General features: G+C 41.9%; 1 protein-coding gene across 1 annotated transcript in view; it reads left to right on the forward strand.

Annotated features, from left to right (window-relative positions):
* The first annotated feature begins 760 nt into the window (after positions 1-760).
* C2H10orf67 (chromosome 2 C10orf67 homolog) overlaps positions 761-17,548 on the forward strand; it is a 123,918-nt gene continuing 107,130 nt past the window's right edge. Inside the window, exons 1-4 of the mRNA XM_050939114.1 lie at positions 761-900; positions 6,087-6,207; positions 10,294-10,437; positions 11,401-11,475. Coding sequence (XP_050795071.1) covers positions 800-900; positions 6,087-6,207; positions 10,294-10,437; positions 11,401-11,475 — 441 coding nt within the window. The 5' untranslated portion in view covers positions 761-799. The remainder of the gene's footprint in view (positions 901-6,086; positions 6,208-10,293; positions 10,438-11,400; positions 11,476-17,548) is intronic.

The raw sequence follows: 17,548 nt of genomic DNA on the forward strand, positions 1-17,548 counted from the left end.
ATGTGATTAGAAGAAGGTAATGAGTGTCACTGTTGGGGAGGGGACTGGTTGGAAGGGTTGATGTGTGTTGCTGGGGGCGAGCCATTGAATGGGAGGTGTGTGTGTCCATCTTTGGGGATATAGGACTTTTGTGGGTGGCTTGGTGGGTGTTATTGAGTGAGGCACATAACTGGTAGGGGGAAGCAACTGAGTTTTGGTAGGCTGGTGGGTATGAGTGGGTGAGAGGAGGTTAGGTGGCAAAGTTGGTGGGAGCTGTGGTTAGTTGTAGGGTGGACACTAGGAAAGGGAGGTTATATGGCCAGAGTGTTCCTCGGAGGAAGGGCTGGCAGGTATGAAGAGGTCACTGGAAAGTGGAGGCAGGTAGATGGGAGTGGTGTCACTGCAGGAGAAGGAGTTGGAATATGGTTGGTGTGGAGAGGTTGGCAGATGTCCTGCGTTGCCTGATGTCCCTGAGGTTAAATGGAAGGGCTGGGGGACGTCTATGGCACGGGGTTATTGCGGGTGTCCCAGAGGGGGTGGGGGAGTAACTATGTGGGGTGAAGTGCAGGAATTTAGCAGCTAAGAGGGGATTGCCGCTGATTGCATCACCGCTGCTCAGAGCGTTACTTCTTCGCCGTCCCCGTCTCCACGCTCCCCAAATTGTTATCGGAAGTGACGTCACTTCTCCGGCCTCCAATCAATAATGTCTCCGGGAGGTGGGGCGGGGCGCTAGTTGCCATGGTATCGGACGCTTAGCTCCTTTCTTGCGGTCTTCCTCGACTCGCTAGTGCAGACGCGGCAGGAGCCTCCGCGCCTCGCCATGAGCAGCCTGTCGGCCGGGCGGAAGCTCAGCCTGTCACCGCACATCCTAGAGCTCCTGGCGCTGCCCTGCTGCCTGGAGGAGCTGGAGGCCGACTGCCGGTAAGAGAACCACGGGACGGGGCTGGCACCCTGTGCGGTGAACACGCGGAGCTGGAGGGGGAGCCCAGGCAGGCGGGGGAGCTGGAAGTGTGGGGGGAGCTGGGGCAGCCCAGGCAGGCGGGGGAGCTGGAAGTGGGGGGGAGCTGGGGCAGCCCAGGCAGGCGGGGGAGCTGGAAGTGGGGGGGGGAGCTGGGGCAGCCCAGGCAGGCGGGGGAGCTGGAAGTGTGGGGGGGGAGCTGGGGCAGCCCAGGCAGGCGGGGGAGCTGGAAGTGGGGGGGGGAGCTGGGGCAGCCCAGGCAGGCGGGGGAGCTGGAAGGGGCGGGGGAAGCTGGGGCAGCCCAGGCAGGCGGGGGAGCTGGAAGGGGCGGGGGAAGCTGGGGCAGCCCAGGCAGGCGGGGGAATTAGAAGGGGTGGGGGAAGCTGGGGCAGCCCAGGCAGGCGGGGGAGCTGGAAAGGAGGAGGGGAGCTGGGGCAGCCCAGGCAGGCAGGGGAGCTGGAAAGGAGGAGGGGAGCTGGGGCAGCCCAGGCAGGCAGGGGAGCTGGAAGGGCAGAGGGGAGCTGGGGCAGCCCAGGCAGGCAGGGGAGCTGGAAGGGCAGAGGGGAGCTGGGGCAGCCCAGGCAGGCAGGGGAGCTGGAAGGGCAGGGGGGAGTTGGGGCAGCCCAAGCAGGCGGGGGAGCTGGAAGTGGGGGGGGAGCTGGGGCAGCCCAGGCAGGCGGGGGAGCTGGAAGTGTGGGGGGGAGCTGGGGCAGCCGAGGCAGGCAGGGGAATTAGAAGGGGTGGGGAAAGCTGGGGCAGCCCAGGCAGGCGGGGGAGCTGGAAGGGATGGGGGGAGCTGGGGCAGCCCAGGCAGGCGGGGGAGCTGGAAGGGCTCGGGGGAGTTGGGGCAGCTGAGGTAGGCAAGGGACAGGGCTGGCTCCAGGCACCAGAGCACCAAGTGCATGCCTGGGGTGGTAAGCCATGGGGGGTGGCATGCCGGTCACCGTGAGGGCAGCAGTTAGGCAGCTTTCGGCAGCATGCCTGTGGGAGGTGCGCCAGTCCCGCAGCGTCAGTGGCAATTTGGCGGCGGATACTCCAAAGGCGCAGGACCAGTAGACCTCCTGCAGGCATGCCACCAAAAGCCGCCTGAGTGCCGTGCTTGGGACAACACAATACATAGAGCTGCCCCTGGTGGGGGAGTTGGAAGGGGAGGAGCTGGGCCAGCTGAGGTAGGTGGGGGAGTTGGAGGGGGAGGAGCTGGGGCAGCTGAGGTAGGTGGGGGAGCTTGTAGGGGAAAGCTGGTGGGTGGGTGGAGGGGACTTAAGGACCAAGAAAGGCCAGGGAGACAGAAGGAGAGCATCTGGCTCTTCATTGTGCCAGGAACAACAAGAGCTGATACCTTGTTTGGTGAACGTGGTGCCTTGCTGTGCCTAGCCTTACTCCCTCCAACTGTTGAGTGGGACGTAGGGCACCTTGACACTAGCAATATTTGTACAGTCTATGCTTAAAAAACAGTTGTGAAACTTTAAGAATTAGCCTTGAAGGTTTTTATAAAACAGGAACTGCTTGGTTTTTTGTAATGATCCTCTTTCCAAAGAGCCCCTTCAGGGAATGCACTAACTTGTTTAGTTGGAGTTTCAAGCCAAAGGGTTGTACATCTGTTCTCTGTGGTTGTGAGAAATCCTATCAAATTAAAAATACCAACTAGCTATTTTTAAGCAATACCAATTCACCCTCATGGACCCATTCTTCTAAAATGACAGCTGAAGATTACTTTAAATTATATTAACTCACCCCTATGGACTGTTGTTATGTGACCCAAAAATAGCTTTTAAATCAGTCCTTGGCAGTACGTGACCTTATTTTTACATCTTTGTTTTATAATGCTTTATTCATATTTGTTTAAGATTTAAAAATTTTAAGGAGTTGTGCCTACTATTGCTTGACACCCGTTGCGCAATGTTCCTCAATGTAGCATTATTTTAGTATGACTAAAGAGCTTCTGTGTGTGAGGTAGATACCGTATCTTTTTTTTCCTAAAAGAAAATGAAAATTTTACCCCTCCCCAACCCCATTCTTATGTTCTGATCCTTTCAAATGTCAAAAGATAAGTAGGATCTGACTTAGCAACAGTTAAAGAACATGTGTGATAGGAAGTGTTGCGCAGTGATTCAGTAGGAAGCTGAGTATTGCCGTTTTGGGGCCATCCCATCAAGTCCTGCCTCCAGTAGTGGCTAAAATAATAGTTTATGTTTTTAGGAGACAAAAGTCCTGTAATATGCATTTGACGTCTGAGCAGTGGTGCATGTGGGAGAAGTGTGCATGGTACTCTTTCACCCTGCTCCGGTCCTGATTCTGGATCCCATTAAGATGCTAGTGGGCATTCTGCTGATGGAATGAGTGTTTTGGGCAGTCTTTCAAATATAAAACTGATGTTTTAGCCACTTGTATTGTTGTTTATATATTGAACAGTGCTAGTGTCAAATCTGTTACTCTAAATTCTAGATGAGGGGTTGCGTATGTCACTCAGAATTTGTTTATGTACCTAGGTTTATTGGAATTTTAAGAAAAATGACAAAGCAAAAAGGGGTAATCAGCTGAACAAATAAAATTCAGTTATTCACATCATTCATTTCTGTGTCACTTTTAATACTTCAAGGTTATGATGTTCTGTGCCTGTAAACAAGATGTTTTAAGAGTCGAAAAATGGTTCTCTCTGAATGCTTTCAAACCTGTTCTGAGGCTTTTTCTTTATGAATTAGGTAATTTAAATATAGCCTTTTCTCTAATCTCTACTGATCAGTTTAAGCACCTTTCCAATTAAGGGATAAGTAGCTAAACCTAATAACCAATTTAAAACTAAAAACATTGTCACATCATAAAACTGGATGTCTTACACAGAGTTTTGTGGTAGACTCTTGGTCATACCTTTTGCTTTTCAGCTTCTGTCTTCTGGGATGTTCCGGACTCCTGTGGACTACTTGAGCATATATAACTGTGCTTGTTTCACATTATCTCTCATGGAAATTGTTGAAGAAACTTCTGTTCTTCAACAGTCTATCAGGCAAAGGAGTTGCTACATTTCCAGCTAGAGCTTACTAATCCAAACTTGCCATTTTGTAGAATTTTATTAAGATGACAGTGAGTAGTCATTTTTTAAAACAATGGCGTAGTTAGAGAGAGAGTGGGATTTTCAAAGCTACCTACGTGGTTCAGGCACACAAATACTATTGAAAGCCAAAGGGATTGGTGCACCTATGTTATGTAGGCACTTTTGAAAATCCTGTCCAAAGTTTTAGGTTCATCACTACATACTAAGAATTAATGTGAATTCTTGGAACTGTGAGGGATTGTGTCAGGGAAAATTTAAGAGGAGTTGAATTTGAAGAGTCAGTGTATAACTAAAACAAGATTTCATACTATTTTGAAGGCTGTAATGCTGTTTCATGCAGCAAAAGATTTCTCCTAGTAATATCTTTCTACAGCACCCATGTTGTATTAGCAGACGTGAACAAAAGTTTAGTTTTTTTAAAGTGTTTTTGTTAAACATGAAATAGATTCTTAACTCCATTCACTTGGTTTGAAATTTGATATTTTTTGTAATGCTTTTGAAATAAACAAATGAATTCTTAAATCCAATCTTCACAGGAAGTGGTAACTATCTCAGTTTTACAGATGTGGAAAATGAGACCTGGAAGGGTTAAGTGACTTGTCTTGGGATAGTCAGTGACTAATTCAGAATTAGAACTAGAGTGCTTGACTCTCAATCCCATGGAGAATATGAGACAAAGATTATATGAATTGTCAGAGGCCAAATAATGAGTCCGTGACAGAGCTGGGATTAGCCCTAAAGTTTGTCTGTTGAACATGTTAATAGTACTTGGCATATTATGGTTGGTGGGTCAAAGTGCTTGACAGGCTGATATTTGTAATGGTAACATTGTAAAGAGGATCTCATTTGGAACACTTTCTGGAAGAATGTTGTTCTATTACCCTTTATGAAGGAGAGAGAAAAGACTCCATTCAAACCACTTTGTTAGATACTGTATGAACATGAATAGACTTGGTCCTCCTCTCCCATAGAATTTTAACTGGCAGATTGTTTGTCCTCAGGCTAGCAAATCTTCCCTCCCCAGCCCCTTAATATTTTTAAAGTGACTTGTCCAAGAATAACCTGGATGTCCAATTTGGTTGTCCTTCAAGAATATAATTAGGTTTTTTTCCTAGCATGATTAGCCACATGCACTGCTCATGAAGAGTAGTCTGAGGCTCAACTGGCTAAGTGGCACCAGAGGAGGGATTTAGCAAAGCACTTGAGGCAGGCAGGTGTAACCTACTTGTGTAGTTCAGTGACATTTACAAGGAAATTTTCAGTTCATCCTCAGGTTGGACATAGGAATCAATCAGTGCATCCAAGAATTATTGAAGTGTAGGTCAGCAGGTTGTGAACAAGGCAGCAATTGCATTTCACTTGTCTAAACTGTTTTTGGCTTTCTTGGGATGCGGGACAACAGAACTTGACCTACCCTGTTGTCCCAATAATGTCGAAACATATTTTGACATTTTCAGAACAGAATATTTATATATTTTGTTTCAGAACAACTTTGAGGGTTTTTTAAAATTATTCTAAATAAAATTTAAAATGCCAAAATTGGGATGTAGCATCTAAACAAAACACTTTGACCTGAAATTAATTTTTTTTTCAGAATTTTGTTTTGTGGGAAATTTCAAAATTTATTTTTGTTCTGTCCCAAATAGAAAAAATAGTTTTCCAGGAAACAGAAAATCTAGTTCCTACCCAACTCTAAAATTAAATATGATCTCCTGAACTATATGAAAGATTATTAGTGTTGTGTATAGAAAAATGGTCACAAAATACATTCTTTCCTCTCTGCATTCTCTTCCTATAGTGTTTAAAATAACATTCAGACATAAACAAACTTCAGAACAAACTTAGTATCTGATCAGAAACACTTCTCTTTATGATACAAACATTATAAGGGAAAACAGATTGTAAGTACACTTCTAACTCCATTCTCCCAAATGATACCCAAATGTTATCTTAGATAGGTACCGTAAGTAAAACAATAAGACATATGTCCTTTGGATGATCACTACTGTTTTGAATTTCAGTTCTTAAAGTTAAATTGCCTTACCTGACTAATTAATTTAGTAATCGTTCTTAAATGAAAAAACTTTTTGTTTGTAGGCCTTCCATTTCAGATGACTTAAAAGTAGGCTATTTTATCACAGATCATGCCACTCAAACAGATATCACAGAATTAGTAGAACTAAAGGAGCTTACTACTACAACACAAGCCCTAGTACAGGTAAGAATGCTTCTTGGATATGTCTCAAGATATTCTTCACCATGTTGTAGGACAAATCCTCTGTCAAAGTCATCTTTACCTTTTATGTTATTTTCTGTCCTGTTATGGTTGTTTCATTTAAGCTTACATAAATCTCAGTTCTCTGTTAAAATATGCCAATAACTCACATTTATATTAAATAGGAATAACTGAATAAAAGACTAGACAGTTCGGTTGTACTCACCAGAGTACATATTATATCCATGCGAAGATTGATCAAGCATATATAAAAAAAGGAAAAAGTTTAAACATGGTGAGCAAAAAATGCACATAAGTGAAGACTTTCAGACTTAAACAGTAAACTTTATATTAATGCCCAGCACGCTAGAAGAGAAGTTTAGCACTGGAATAAATAGGCCCAGCTCCATTAATGCTACCTATGAATTTGGCTATGTATGTATGTATATACAGGAAAGTAGCTTGTGTAAAATAGTGCAATACCCTTACTTTAAAAAGATTATGTATAAAACAATTATGTGATGAATTAAATAGGAATATAATATTCAAATCAACTAGGTAGAGAAAGGTTGGTTGTAACTAAGGTCTTTTTTCAGTTTGCTACTGTGATTTTGTTAGAAGCATCAAGAGGCTTAAAAAGAAGATATTTGGATAAAAGCATTTAATATTGGATTAAAACAAGCCCGTCTCTAACAAATTCATGACTAACGAACCCATACTACAAAATAGAATGAAGAAAGTTACTGAGAGATCCCTATTTTTTTCACATTTTTCATTCGTTTAAAATGCTACAAATTTAAAATGGAGGGAAGGAGATACTTTATAATTAAGGCTGCGGGTCTGTCACGGAAGTCACAGATTCCATGACTTTCCAGGACCTCCATGAGTTCTGCAGCAGCAGTGGGGGTTCTGGGGCTGTGTGCCGCTGCCCACTCCCTGGGTCGCACTGGCAGCAGACCAGGGCATGTGCCGATGCCTCCCCCACCCCCAGCAGCTGCAGGGTCCTGGGCTGCCCACTGCCGCCCGCCCTCCACCCACAGCACCCCTGGGCTACCCCACCCCTGAGCAACCCACCCACCTCCTACCCCCTTCCCCAGAGCACCCAGGATTTAGTCAGGGGTATATAGTACAAGTCATAGACAGGTAATGGGCCATGAATTTTTGTTTAGTGCCCATGACTTGTTTATGACTTTTACTAAAAATACCTATGACTAAAACATAGCCTTATTTATAATACAATGCATTAACCTGCTGTGGTTATTGCGGAAGATTATTGCACCAAATAGCCGATAAGTTTTAAAATGATTTTATACATGCTTTGCTCATATTTTGATCAAGTCTGTTTGTGTTTCTGATTGAAATAAACAATTTCTTTCTTACATGAAAACTAAGGTGCATAGCATGTGAGTGCTTTTATAATACCACTGCCGCAACTTTTAGTTGTAACCCTCTTATTCTCCTGGTCTTCACTGGGTTCTTCTGACATTCAAAATGTTAACTTTTTTATTAAGTAATAGTGTTCTTTAGTCAGTCAACTGAATTATCACAATCATGCCTTCTTGCAGTGCTTAAAATGCAAGAACATAAATAAGAACATAAGAATGGCCATATGGGTCAGACCAATGATCCATCTAGCTCATTATCTTATCTTTTGACAGTGGCTGGTGCCAGGTGCTTCAGGGAATGAACAGAACAGGGCAGTTATCAAGTAGTGTAGAAGTTCTATTACACTGTTTTAAATACAAATTATTTGATTCCATGAGTATTTATTCATTTTAAGAGGAGGTTAAAATTAATTACTCACTGTCATCCTTGGGCTTTTGTGGCTCTGTTCTCTCTCAATTCTTCTAAATTTTGGATCATTCCTTGAGAGTCTCATTCAGTGGAACTTCCTCCTTTTCTTCTCTTTCTTTCTGTTCAAACCCCTTAGGACTCCATTCTTGGTCCCCTCCTCCTTTCACTCTGTTTGTGTGACCTCAGCTGCCAGCTAGGATTTGACTGTCATCTTCTTGCTGATGATTCATAAATACAACTCTCTATTTTGAATTTATCTCCTTCCATCCAAACTAAACTCTTAGCCTGTCTTTCTGACATCTCCTAGTGTGTGTCCAGCTAACAAATTAAACATAACATGACCTAAACTGAGCTCCTGATCTTTCCTCCAGAGCCCTCTCCACTCACTCCTTTCTCTATCACATTAGACAACATCACCATATTCCCTTTTGTTCAAGCCCTTAATGTATTGGCTTTTGCTTTGGCTCAGGCCTTTTCCTTTGATCCATACAGCAGAGGGGGGTGGGGCACAGAAATGGGAGAGGGAGTGGGAGCAGGAGCTAGTGCTTCTGCAGTGGAAATATTGTGAGGGCTCCTTTCCCATATAAAAACATACATGTGTGAAGGGGTGGCTGTGAAAGTGGGACCTGGAGGAGCTGAAGTGGCCACCTCAGTGCCTAGGATTGCGCCGGAGACCAGGAAGGAACAGCTGGGACCCACTTCCCAGCCTGGAGTTCGCTGCCCACTCCCATCCCCCACAGAGTTTCAGTAGCTCTCTTTAATCCCACTCCTATCCCTCCGCCCCACCACTGACAGAGAGCGTTCACTCCCACCACCCCTCCCACACACATCCAGGCCACTTCTAAATCTTACAGCTTCTTGCACAGTATCTACAAGAGCTGACCTTTTCTTCCTGCACACACTGCCAACATTATTTCCCAAGTCCTGATCATGTAGCACCTTGACTACTGCAATCTCCTTCTCTTTGGCCTGTAAGTCTACAGTCTCAGCTCTCTCAGGTCATTCAAAATGCAATCACTAAGATCAACTTGGCTCATTGCTCCGATGGTATCATCCCCCCTTTTCATTGAATCCATAATGCTAATTTCTTATCCTTACTTTCAAAGCATTTGACAATTTAGTCTTACCCTTCCTGTCCTCCTCTAAATCCTTCCTCAAAACTCATCTCTGCCTTAGGGCATACAGAAAACTGCAACCTAATATGGCTAAGCTGTGGCAAGTTTTGACCACAGCTATGGAATGGCAAAAAATGGCATACATTTTATTACATTTGGTACCCTGTCTTCCCCACCATCTATTGTGGCCTTCTTGTTTGTTTCATTCCCCTATTATAACTTGTCTTGTAGACTGGAAGCTCTTTGAGGCAGGAGCTGTTATTTAATATGTTGTGCATACCACTGTGGGATCCAGCCTGGCTGTGACTTTTAGGCACTATGACAAAATAAATGTTGTTGTTAATAATGTTGTATCTGCAATTATACTAGTATAGGTAGGATATATGATTAATATTAGGGCCTAGATCCACGAAAGGACTTGTATGTCTCACTTAGGTGCCTAAGTCCAAAATTTAAGTACCGCTGAGATCCTTAAAACCCCTGTTCAGCTGCTGTCTAACTCCTGGAGGTGCTTAAAATTCCTGAGTGCCTAATTTTTTTTTTCTTTAAAAGTCCCAGGAGTCTAAGTTTCTGCATGCACCCAGATGCCTGTCATTTCTAACCCTCAGTGCTATCCTCTAACAGGTGAAGATAGGTGTTGCCCTGCCTATCCCGCCAGTAGGTGTTCTCAGAGCATGCCTAATTCTACCCGAAGTGCAGACATATAATTGCAGTGTTATGAATCTGATTCTTCCATACTATAAGGTGCTTACAGTATTGTTGATGCCAGTCTTTTCTTTTTAACATCCCACAGTAATGATCATATGATGCAATGATCATGTTCATGATAAAGCATGTGACAGAGATTCAGTGGTGACATTGAGAATACAATACATAATTTATGTTTTCATAACTGTTTATAATTTGTGTGTTACCCTACAGAGACAATTACAGTTTGCTTTATGTAACTAAGTTGATTGATTTTTTTCAATAAGTTTTCCGATAGAGTATTTTGTAATCTCTGTTCAGAAGGATGCCAAGGTATTTCAGTCAACAAAGTTGCCACTCATCCAGTGTCTTACATAAAAAGAATCATTAAAGCACAAATACTTTCTGATTAGTTTATTTTGTATCAGCATGGAAGATTATAGAAAAAATGTCCTTTGTAGTGTATATGTAATATCAGTCTTTACATTTTTAGTTCACTGACTCCATCCAGCAAGATTTTATGATCTATAAAAATATCCTTCAAGCACAGTATGAGGAAAAAATCCAAGAGCAGGCTTCGAATCTCTGTAGGCACATAAATGACAGACTGAGAGACATAGAAGCTTTTCACAAACAGGTACAGAATAACCTATTTAAAATGTCAATTTTTCATTCATTTACCCTCCATATTTGGGCAGATTATTGATATGTAACAGTATAAGATAAAATTAATCCACAAATACGTTGATTAATATGTATATGGATTTCCAAAGATTTGCAGCATAAAGTAGTGGGTAGTTATATGGAAAACATCTACATATAAACATATGTAAAAATGTTTACAAAAAATCTTAACATTTAGTAACAAACATCTGCTATAACAGTGAGAACTTTCAACATTAATGTCCTTTTAATGTATAGGTCTAAGATTTTAATCTACCTCTTTTCTCATGTGTTTATAAAGTCCAGGCAATTCTTTATGTATTATCTTCCAAAATAAATGCTTTAACACTCTTTTTGTTAACAAACGAAACTAATTGCCAATGTCCTAGTGCTTATGGAGAACTGTACAGTAACTGTCCAGTGCATGCTTAGGCATGGGAAGACAGCAGTAGAGGAAGGGGGTTTAGTTTTAAGCTCCCAGATATCAGTATGAACAATAAATAATAAAACACTTTTAAATTTGAGAAATGTGTGGAGTTCTCTTTTTAAACATTTTCAGATGTATATAGTTGTTGTACGTATTTTAAATATATTGGTTGCATTTCGAGTATTTCCTTTGGAAAGATTTAGTAATCGTAGTTTGTTTCTTTTCAACAGCGTGGATGTGTCTAAAGTATTTTGGAACCCATTTATATAAAAATGTATGCAGAACAATTATTTAGCCAAAGATGGAAATGAGAGATTGTTATACACCAGTAATATAAATAACAAAGGGAGAGAAAAGTTATAGGGGAACTGGCTCATTAACTTTTCTCCCAGAACAGAGGATTTGGACAACATTTTGATTTTGTTCAGTGGAAAAACAATAAGAACTAATGTTTTTCTTAAAGTACAATATAGCTGTGTTTCAGTAATCCATTAAAAATTTGAATTCCAGAAAGAAGTCAAAATTCGACAAAGCTACCAACAGCAGCTATGTGATGCACTTGCTGTTCTCAGGGTAGATTATGAGGTAGGTTTTAACTATAATTATTTTTTTCAGTATAACATTGATTTGAAGAGTGGTATAATATGTTATTGACAGGCTACAGAATTTTGAGTGCTGGTGCATTGTCAAAGCTGAAAAAAATAGGCTATGATACAGCTGTTCGGTGAATTTGTCATATTAAGATTAAGCATTCCAAAAACAATATATTGAATAGGAAAAGAAAAAATGAACATAATGTAAAAATATTTTTATAACTTTAGCAACCACAATTAGTTCCTCTGCTACTGAAAAGCCTGACCTTGCATTGACTTCAAGTTACACAACTAATGCAGAATTGGGCCCAAATAGTTGGTTAGAGCTTAATCCTGCAAGCTTCTGAGGATTGAAGAAAAAGGTCTGAGAAAATCAGGGTAGCCTCTTAAAGGATGGAATCTTTGGAAAACCAGCTTTAGCTTAAATTCACAAAATGAATATATCTTAAAAAAGAATAATTAAAATTATTTAAATCTTTAACATATTGTGCCTTCCAATAAATAAAGTTCAGATTCTTCCATTTTTACAGCCTATTAAATTGGCTTTTTAACCACAGATCAGAAAAGAAAAATCAGTGCATGTGAATGAAAAGAAAAATCCACTGTATGACTAGCTCTGTTACATAATACAAGTTTGATAATCGGAGAAAATATTGTATGTGGTGCATCAGATAAATTAAAAGCTTCCTGGTGAATTTTGCAGTGTTGTAGCTGTGTTGGTCCCAAAATATTAGAGAGACAAGGTAAGTGAGGTAATATCTTTTATTTTGTCCTATTACTGCAGAGGTGTAACAGGCCACTTCACGTTGAATGGTTTCTTACAATATGCATTAACTACTTATGCTAAACAATGTGTTCCACCTTGTATTTAATTATGATACTCTGAGTACCTTTCCCAGACCTGAATAAGACCCTATAAAGTTAAAAAGCTTGTCTCTTTCATCAACAGAAGTTGCTCCAATAAAAGGTATCACCTCAACAACCTTGTCTCTTTTGGTGCATTTTGTAATTCCACTTACAAACAGTCCTTGCAGACAAAGTGGTGACTGACCATAAGTAACCTAAATCAATTTTTTTCTGAGAGATGAAACTTGGGGGTATGCATGACAAATCAGGCTCCTTAAAGGGATACAGTAGTCTGGAAAGGTTGGGAGACCTTGACCTAAATGACATTCTTCTGCCCTCTAGATACTGTAGTTAAAGAGCTGAGAGATCAAAAGAATTCTCATTTCACAAATTTCTAGATGTCATTTTACCAGTAAGAATAATTCCTGCCAGGAAATTATTGAACTTTGATTTGCAGATAAAGAAAAAATTTAAATGTGATTTTGCATCATTACAGAAAACAATGTCACTATTTTCAAATTCTTTTTTATGATTGCTTTCCTACTGATGTGGGTAGGACAATATTTTTAACTATAATTGTTTATTTTGTATATTAGTACATATTTATGCACAAAATAGCATAGTCAGGTGCAGGTGGATAGCACAAGTGGATAGCATAGCACAGGGAGCATCGTAGCAAACAGTAATGGAAAACAATCTGGAAAAGGCAAATTTTGAGGAGGTATTTAAAGGGGAGGAGGAAGAATGTATGGTTACAAGAGGATGAAGACTCTTCCAGGCTTATAGAGGGACATGGAAAACTGTGCAGTTGTGAATGAAATCAAGTCATTTAGGAAGTGGAGTTTACAGAGAGTAGGACAGAGGAAGGTGAAGAGGAGGAAAGAAGAACAGCCATAAAGAGAAGCGGAGATCCAAAATCCTGAGAATGAGACATTTGAATATGATGTGAAAGGAGACACAAACTTGGAACATGAGAAGATGTTTGCATCAGTGGGTTGGATAGCTTAAAGGGAAGCAAGTGGAGAATCAGGGATCCAGCCAGGAGGGAGGAAGCTATGTTAGTGGAATTTTTAGCAGTGGGAAAAAGATAACTGTTGTAGAGATAGAAGTGACACAATTTAGCAACAGCCTGGATATTTTAAGGTGGAGTAGAGACAACGACAGTTTGTGTCTCTCCTGCACCATGTCTGGACAATAACATGAGGTGCCGTCATCTGAAAAATGAAACTGCTACGAAGTCAAGTACAAAATATTTCAAGTTTCTACAAGAGCCACAAAATCTTCCCTAATGGTGATTTCAACATGGCAGTTTTAAGCAGTTCCAACCTTGCCTTCTAGAGGTGCTTGAAAAGAATCCTCTTTAAAGTACTATATTTTATGGACTGTCTGAACAGAGATTTGAAAAAGAATCTCCATTTTTAGTGAAACGCACTTATAGCTATTTTTTTGGGAATTGTTCCTTCTGAGAGAGCGTGTCCATAGCGATACTTAGTTTTCTGTCTCAGATCTTTATTTTGAACATATTTACCGCTGTGCTTAAATTTTTTTTTTTTAAACAACAATCCTTAATATGAGGTACTAGCAGTTGTGCTGTCTGAAAGTGTGTTTCAAAGAGATGATGGGCACAAGAATCTTTGATTAAACTAACCAAGGATCAGTTGTGCTTTAAAAGTGATGGCACTATAAGAAGTTAATGCAAATCCTTTGGAACTCTATGCCCTGGTCTACAATACAAGTTTAGGTCAAATTTAGCAGCCTTAGATTGATTTAACCCTGCACCCATCCATACGATGAAGCCATTTTTGTCGACTTAAAGGGCTCTTAAAAATTGATTTCTGTACTCCTCTCCGACGAGGGGATTAGCACTGAAATCGACATCGCCGGGTTGAATTTGGGGTTAGTGTGAACACATTTCGATGGTATTGGTCTCTGGGAGCTATCCCAGAGTGCTCAATTGTGACTGCTCTGGACAGCACTTTCAACTCAGATGCACCTGCCAGGTACGCAGGAAAAGTCCCGGGAACTTTTGAATTTCATTTCCTGTTTTGCCAGCATGGCAAGCTGATCAGCACAGGTGACTGTGCAGATCTCATCAGCAGAGGTGACCATGGAGTCCCAGAATTGCAAAAGAGCTCCTGCATGGACCGAACGGGGGGTACTGGATCTGATCACTGTATGGGGAGACGAATCCGTGCTATCTGAACTCCGTTCCAAAAGACACAATGCCAAAATATTTAAAAAATTCTCTAAGAGTATGAAGGACTGAGGCCATAACACAGACCCACAGCAGTGCCACGTGAAACTTAAGGAGCTGAGGCAAGCCTACCAAAGAGGCAAATGGCCACTCTGGGTCAGACCTCCAGACATGCTGCTTCTATGATGAGCTGCATGCAATTCTAGGGAGTGCCCCCACCACTACCCCACCCTGTTCATGGACTCCTGCAAGGATTTTGGGGACGAAGATGACGAGGAGGAGGAGATTGAAGATAGCACACAGCAAGCAAGCGGAGAAACTGTTCTCCCCGACAGCCAGGAACTGTTTATCACCCTGGAGCCAATATCCTCCAAAGGCGGGCTCCCGGACCTTGAAGGCGGAGAAGGGACCTCTGGTGAGCGTACCTTTGTAAATATAATACATGGTTTAAAAGCAAGCATGTTTAATGATTAATTTTTCCTGAAGACTTGGGATGCATTCGTGGCTACTGGAAAAGAGAATTGTGTGTGGTGGGGAGGCGGTGTTAGTTGGGTTTCTGCTGCTCAACTGTGAGAGTGGCTCTCATCTTGGTATTCTGGCACTTAAGGGCAGGGGAAAGCAAGTCACAAAGTTCCATGAAAGTGCCCTTATGCATGCAAAAGTTTCGCAGTCACTGGGAATAATCCCAGACCTGCAATGCTATGCAGTCCCACCAGTCTGTGCTTGTCTCCCGGGCCCAGAATCAGCGTTCCACAGCACAAACCTACCCCATTACCACCATGATGTCCACATTGCCAGGGCCCGTGCTTTGAGAGAAGTCTGTGTCCATATCCTCATCACGCTCGTCACCACGCTGCCATCACCTTCTCACCTGCTTTTGCAGGTTCTGGTTTTGCATATACTGCAGGATAATGCGTGAGGTGTTTACAACGGTGATAACTGCCATGGTGATCTGAGTGGACTCCATGCTTGCTGTGGTATGGCGTCTGCAGGAGAGCAGAGTTGCAGCAGACGCAGTGGATGACAGAATAGATATTTATAGAGAGATACAATGAGAATAGATATTTATAGACACCGAGAGGACCTGCGAGGTGGATTCAGGAGAGCAGAGTTGCAGCGGAAGCGGGAGCCCATGACAGCCGACGTGGAGAAATTCACTATTGATCGAGACAGGAGAGCAGAGTGGTAGCGGAAGCCACGGATGACAATGGTCATATAGAGGACCTGCGAGGTGGATGCTATGAGAATAGATATTTATTCTGCACAACGAGAGGACCTGCGAGGTGGATTCATGGCACCAGGAGAGCAGGAGAGGAGAGTGGCAGCGGAAGTGGCAGATGACGACGGTCATATAGAGGCAGATGCTACAAGAATAGATATTTATTCTGAACGATGAGAGGACCTGCAAGGTGGATTCATGGCACCAGGAGAGCAGAGTGGCAGCAGAAGCGGTCGTTCAATGATGATGGTTAGCAGTCCTACTGCACCGTCTGCTGAAAGCAATATGACACCCGCACGACAAAAAGGCACAAAATGATTGTCTGCTGTTGCTTTCATGGAGGGAGGAGCGAATGATGACATGTACCCCCAAACCACCCGCGACAATATTTTTGCCCCATCAGGCATTGCAAGCTCAACCCAGAATTCCAATGGGTGGCGGAGACTGCGGGAACTGTGGGATAGCTACCCGCAGTTCAACGCTCCAGAGTGCATCCAAAGTAGCCATGGTACTTTGGATGCACTCCGCCGACTTAATGTGCTGAGTAGGAACACACACAATCGACTGTATAAAATCGCTTCCTAAAAAATCGACTTCTATAAATTCTCCATAATTTCATAGTGTAGACATACCCTATGTCAAAGAGCAAGAGTTACTTTTAACTACCACCTATTGGGTAATAATTACGGCTGTCAAGTGATTAAAAAAATGAATCGTGATTTATCACACTGTTAAACAATAATAGAATACCATTTAGTAAATATTTTATACATTTTCAAATATATATATTTTAATTATTACATAGACTACAAAGTGTACTATGCTCATTTTATATTTATTTTTTATCTATTTGCACTGTAGAAAAACAAAAGAAATAGTATTTTTCAGTTTACCTAATATAAGTACTGTAGTGCAATCTCTTTATCATGAAATTTTAATTTACAAATGTAGAATTATATACAAAAAAACCTGCATTTAAAAATTAAAACAATGTAAAATTGTAGAGTCTGCAAGTCCACTCAGTCCCTCATCTTGTTCCGTGAGGCACCCAGACAGATGAGTTTGTTTACACTTGCAGGAGATAAGGCTGCCCGCTTCTTGTTTACAATGTCACCTGAAAGCGAGAATAGGCATTCTCATGGCAATTTTGTAGCCAGTGTCGCAAAGTACAGAAGCTCCTTGACATTTGCAAGTGTTCCATTCTGGAATGCTTGCGTTTAGTTAAATTTTGTGTAAATCAGGAACGTATTTCCGACAATTACGCCAAAAAAAAAAAAAAGCTACAGAACTTTTTCTGTAAATGCGGATTTCCGTAAGTTGGGTTTGCGTAACCCGGGGAGCGTCTGTATTTGTGCCAGATATGCTAAAGATTCATATGTCCCTTCATGTTTCAACTACCATTCCAGGGAACATGTCCATGCTGATGATGGGTTCTGCTCGATAACAATCCAAAGCAGAGTGGACTGATGCATGTTCATTTTCATTATCTGAGTCAGATGCCACCAGCAGAAGGCTGATTTTTCTCTTTTGATGGTTTGAGTTCTGTAGTTTCCATATAAGAGTGTTTCTCTTTTAAGACTTCTGAAAGCATGCTCCACACCTCATTCCTCTCAGATTTTGGAAGGCACTTCAGATTCTTAAACCTTGGGTTGACTGATGTAGCTATCTTTAGAAATCTCACATTAATGCCTTCTTTGTGTTTTGTGAAATCTGCAGTGAAAGTGTTCTTAAAACAAGCAACGTGCTGGGTCATCATCCAAGACCAAAATAACATGAACTATATGGCAGAATGTGGATAAAACAGAA

The sequence above is a fragment of the Gopherus flavomarginatus genome, chromosome 2, assembly GCF_025201925.1.
Source record: "Gopherus flavomarginatus isolate rGopFla2 chromosome 2, rGopFla2.mat.asm, whole genome shotgun sequence".
Classification (NCBI taxonomy): domain Eukaryota; kingdom Metazoa; phylum Chordata; order Testudines; family Testudinidae; genus Gopherus; species Gopherus flavomarginatus.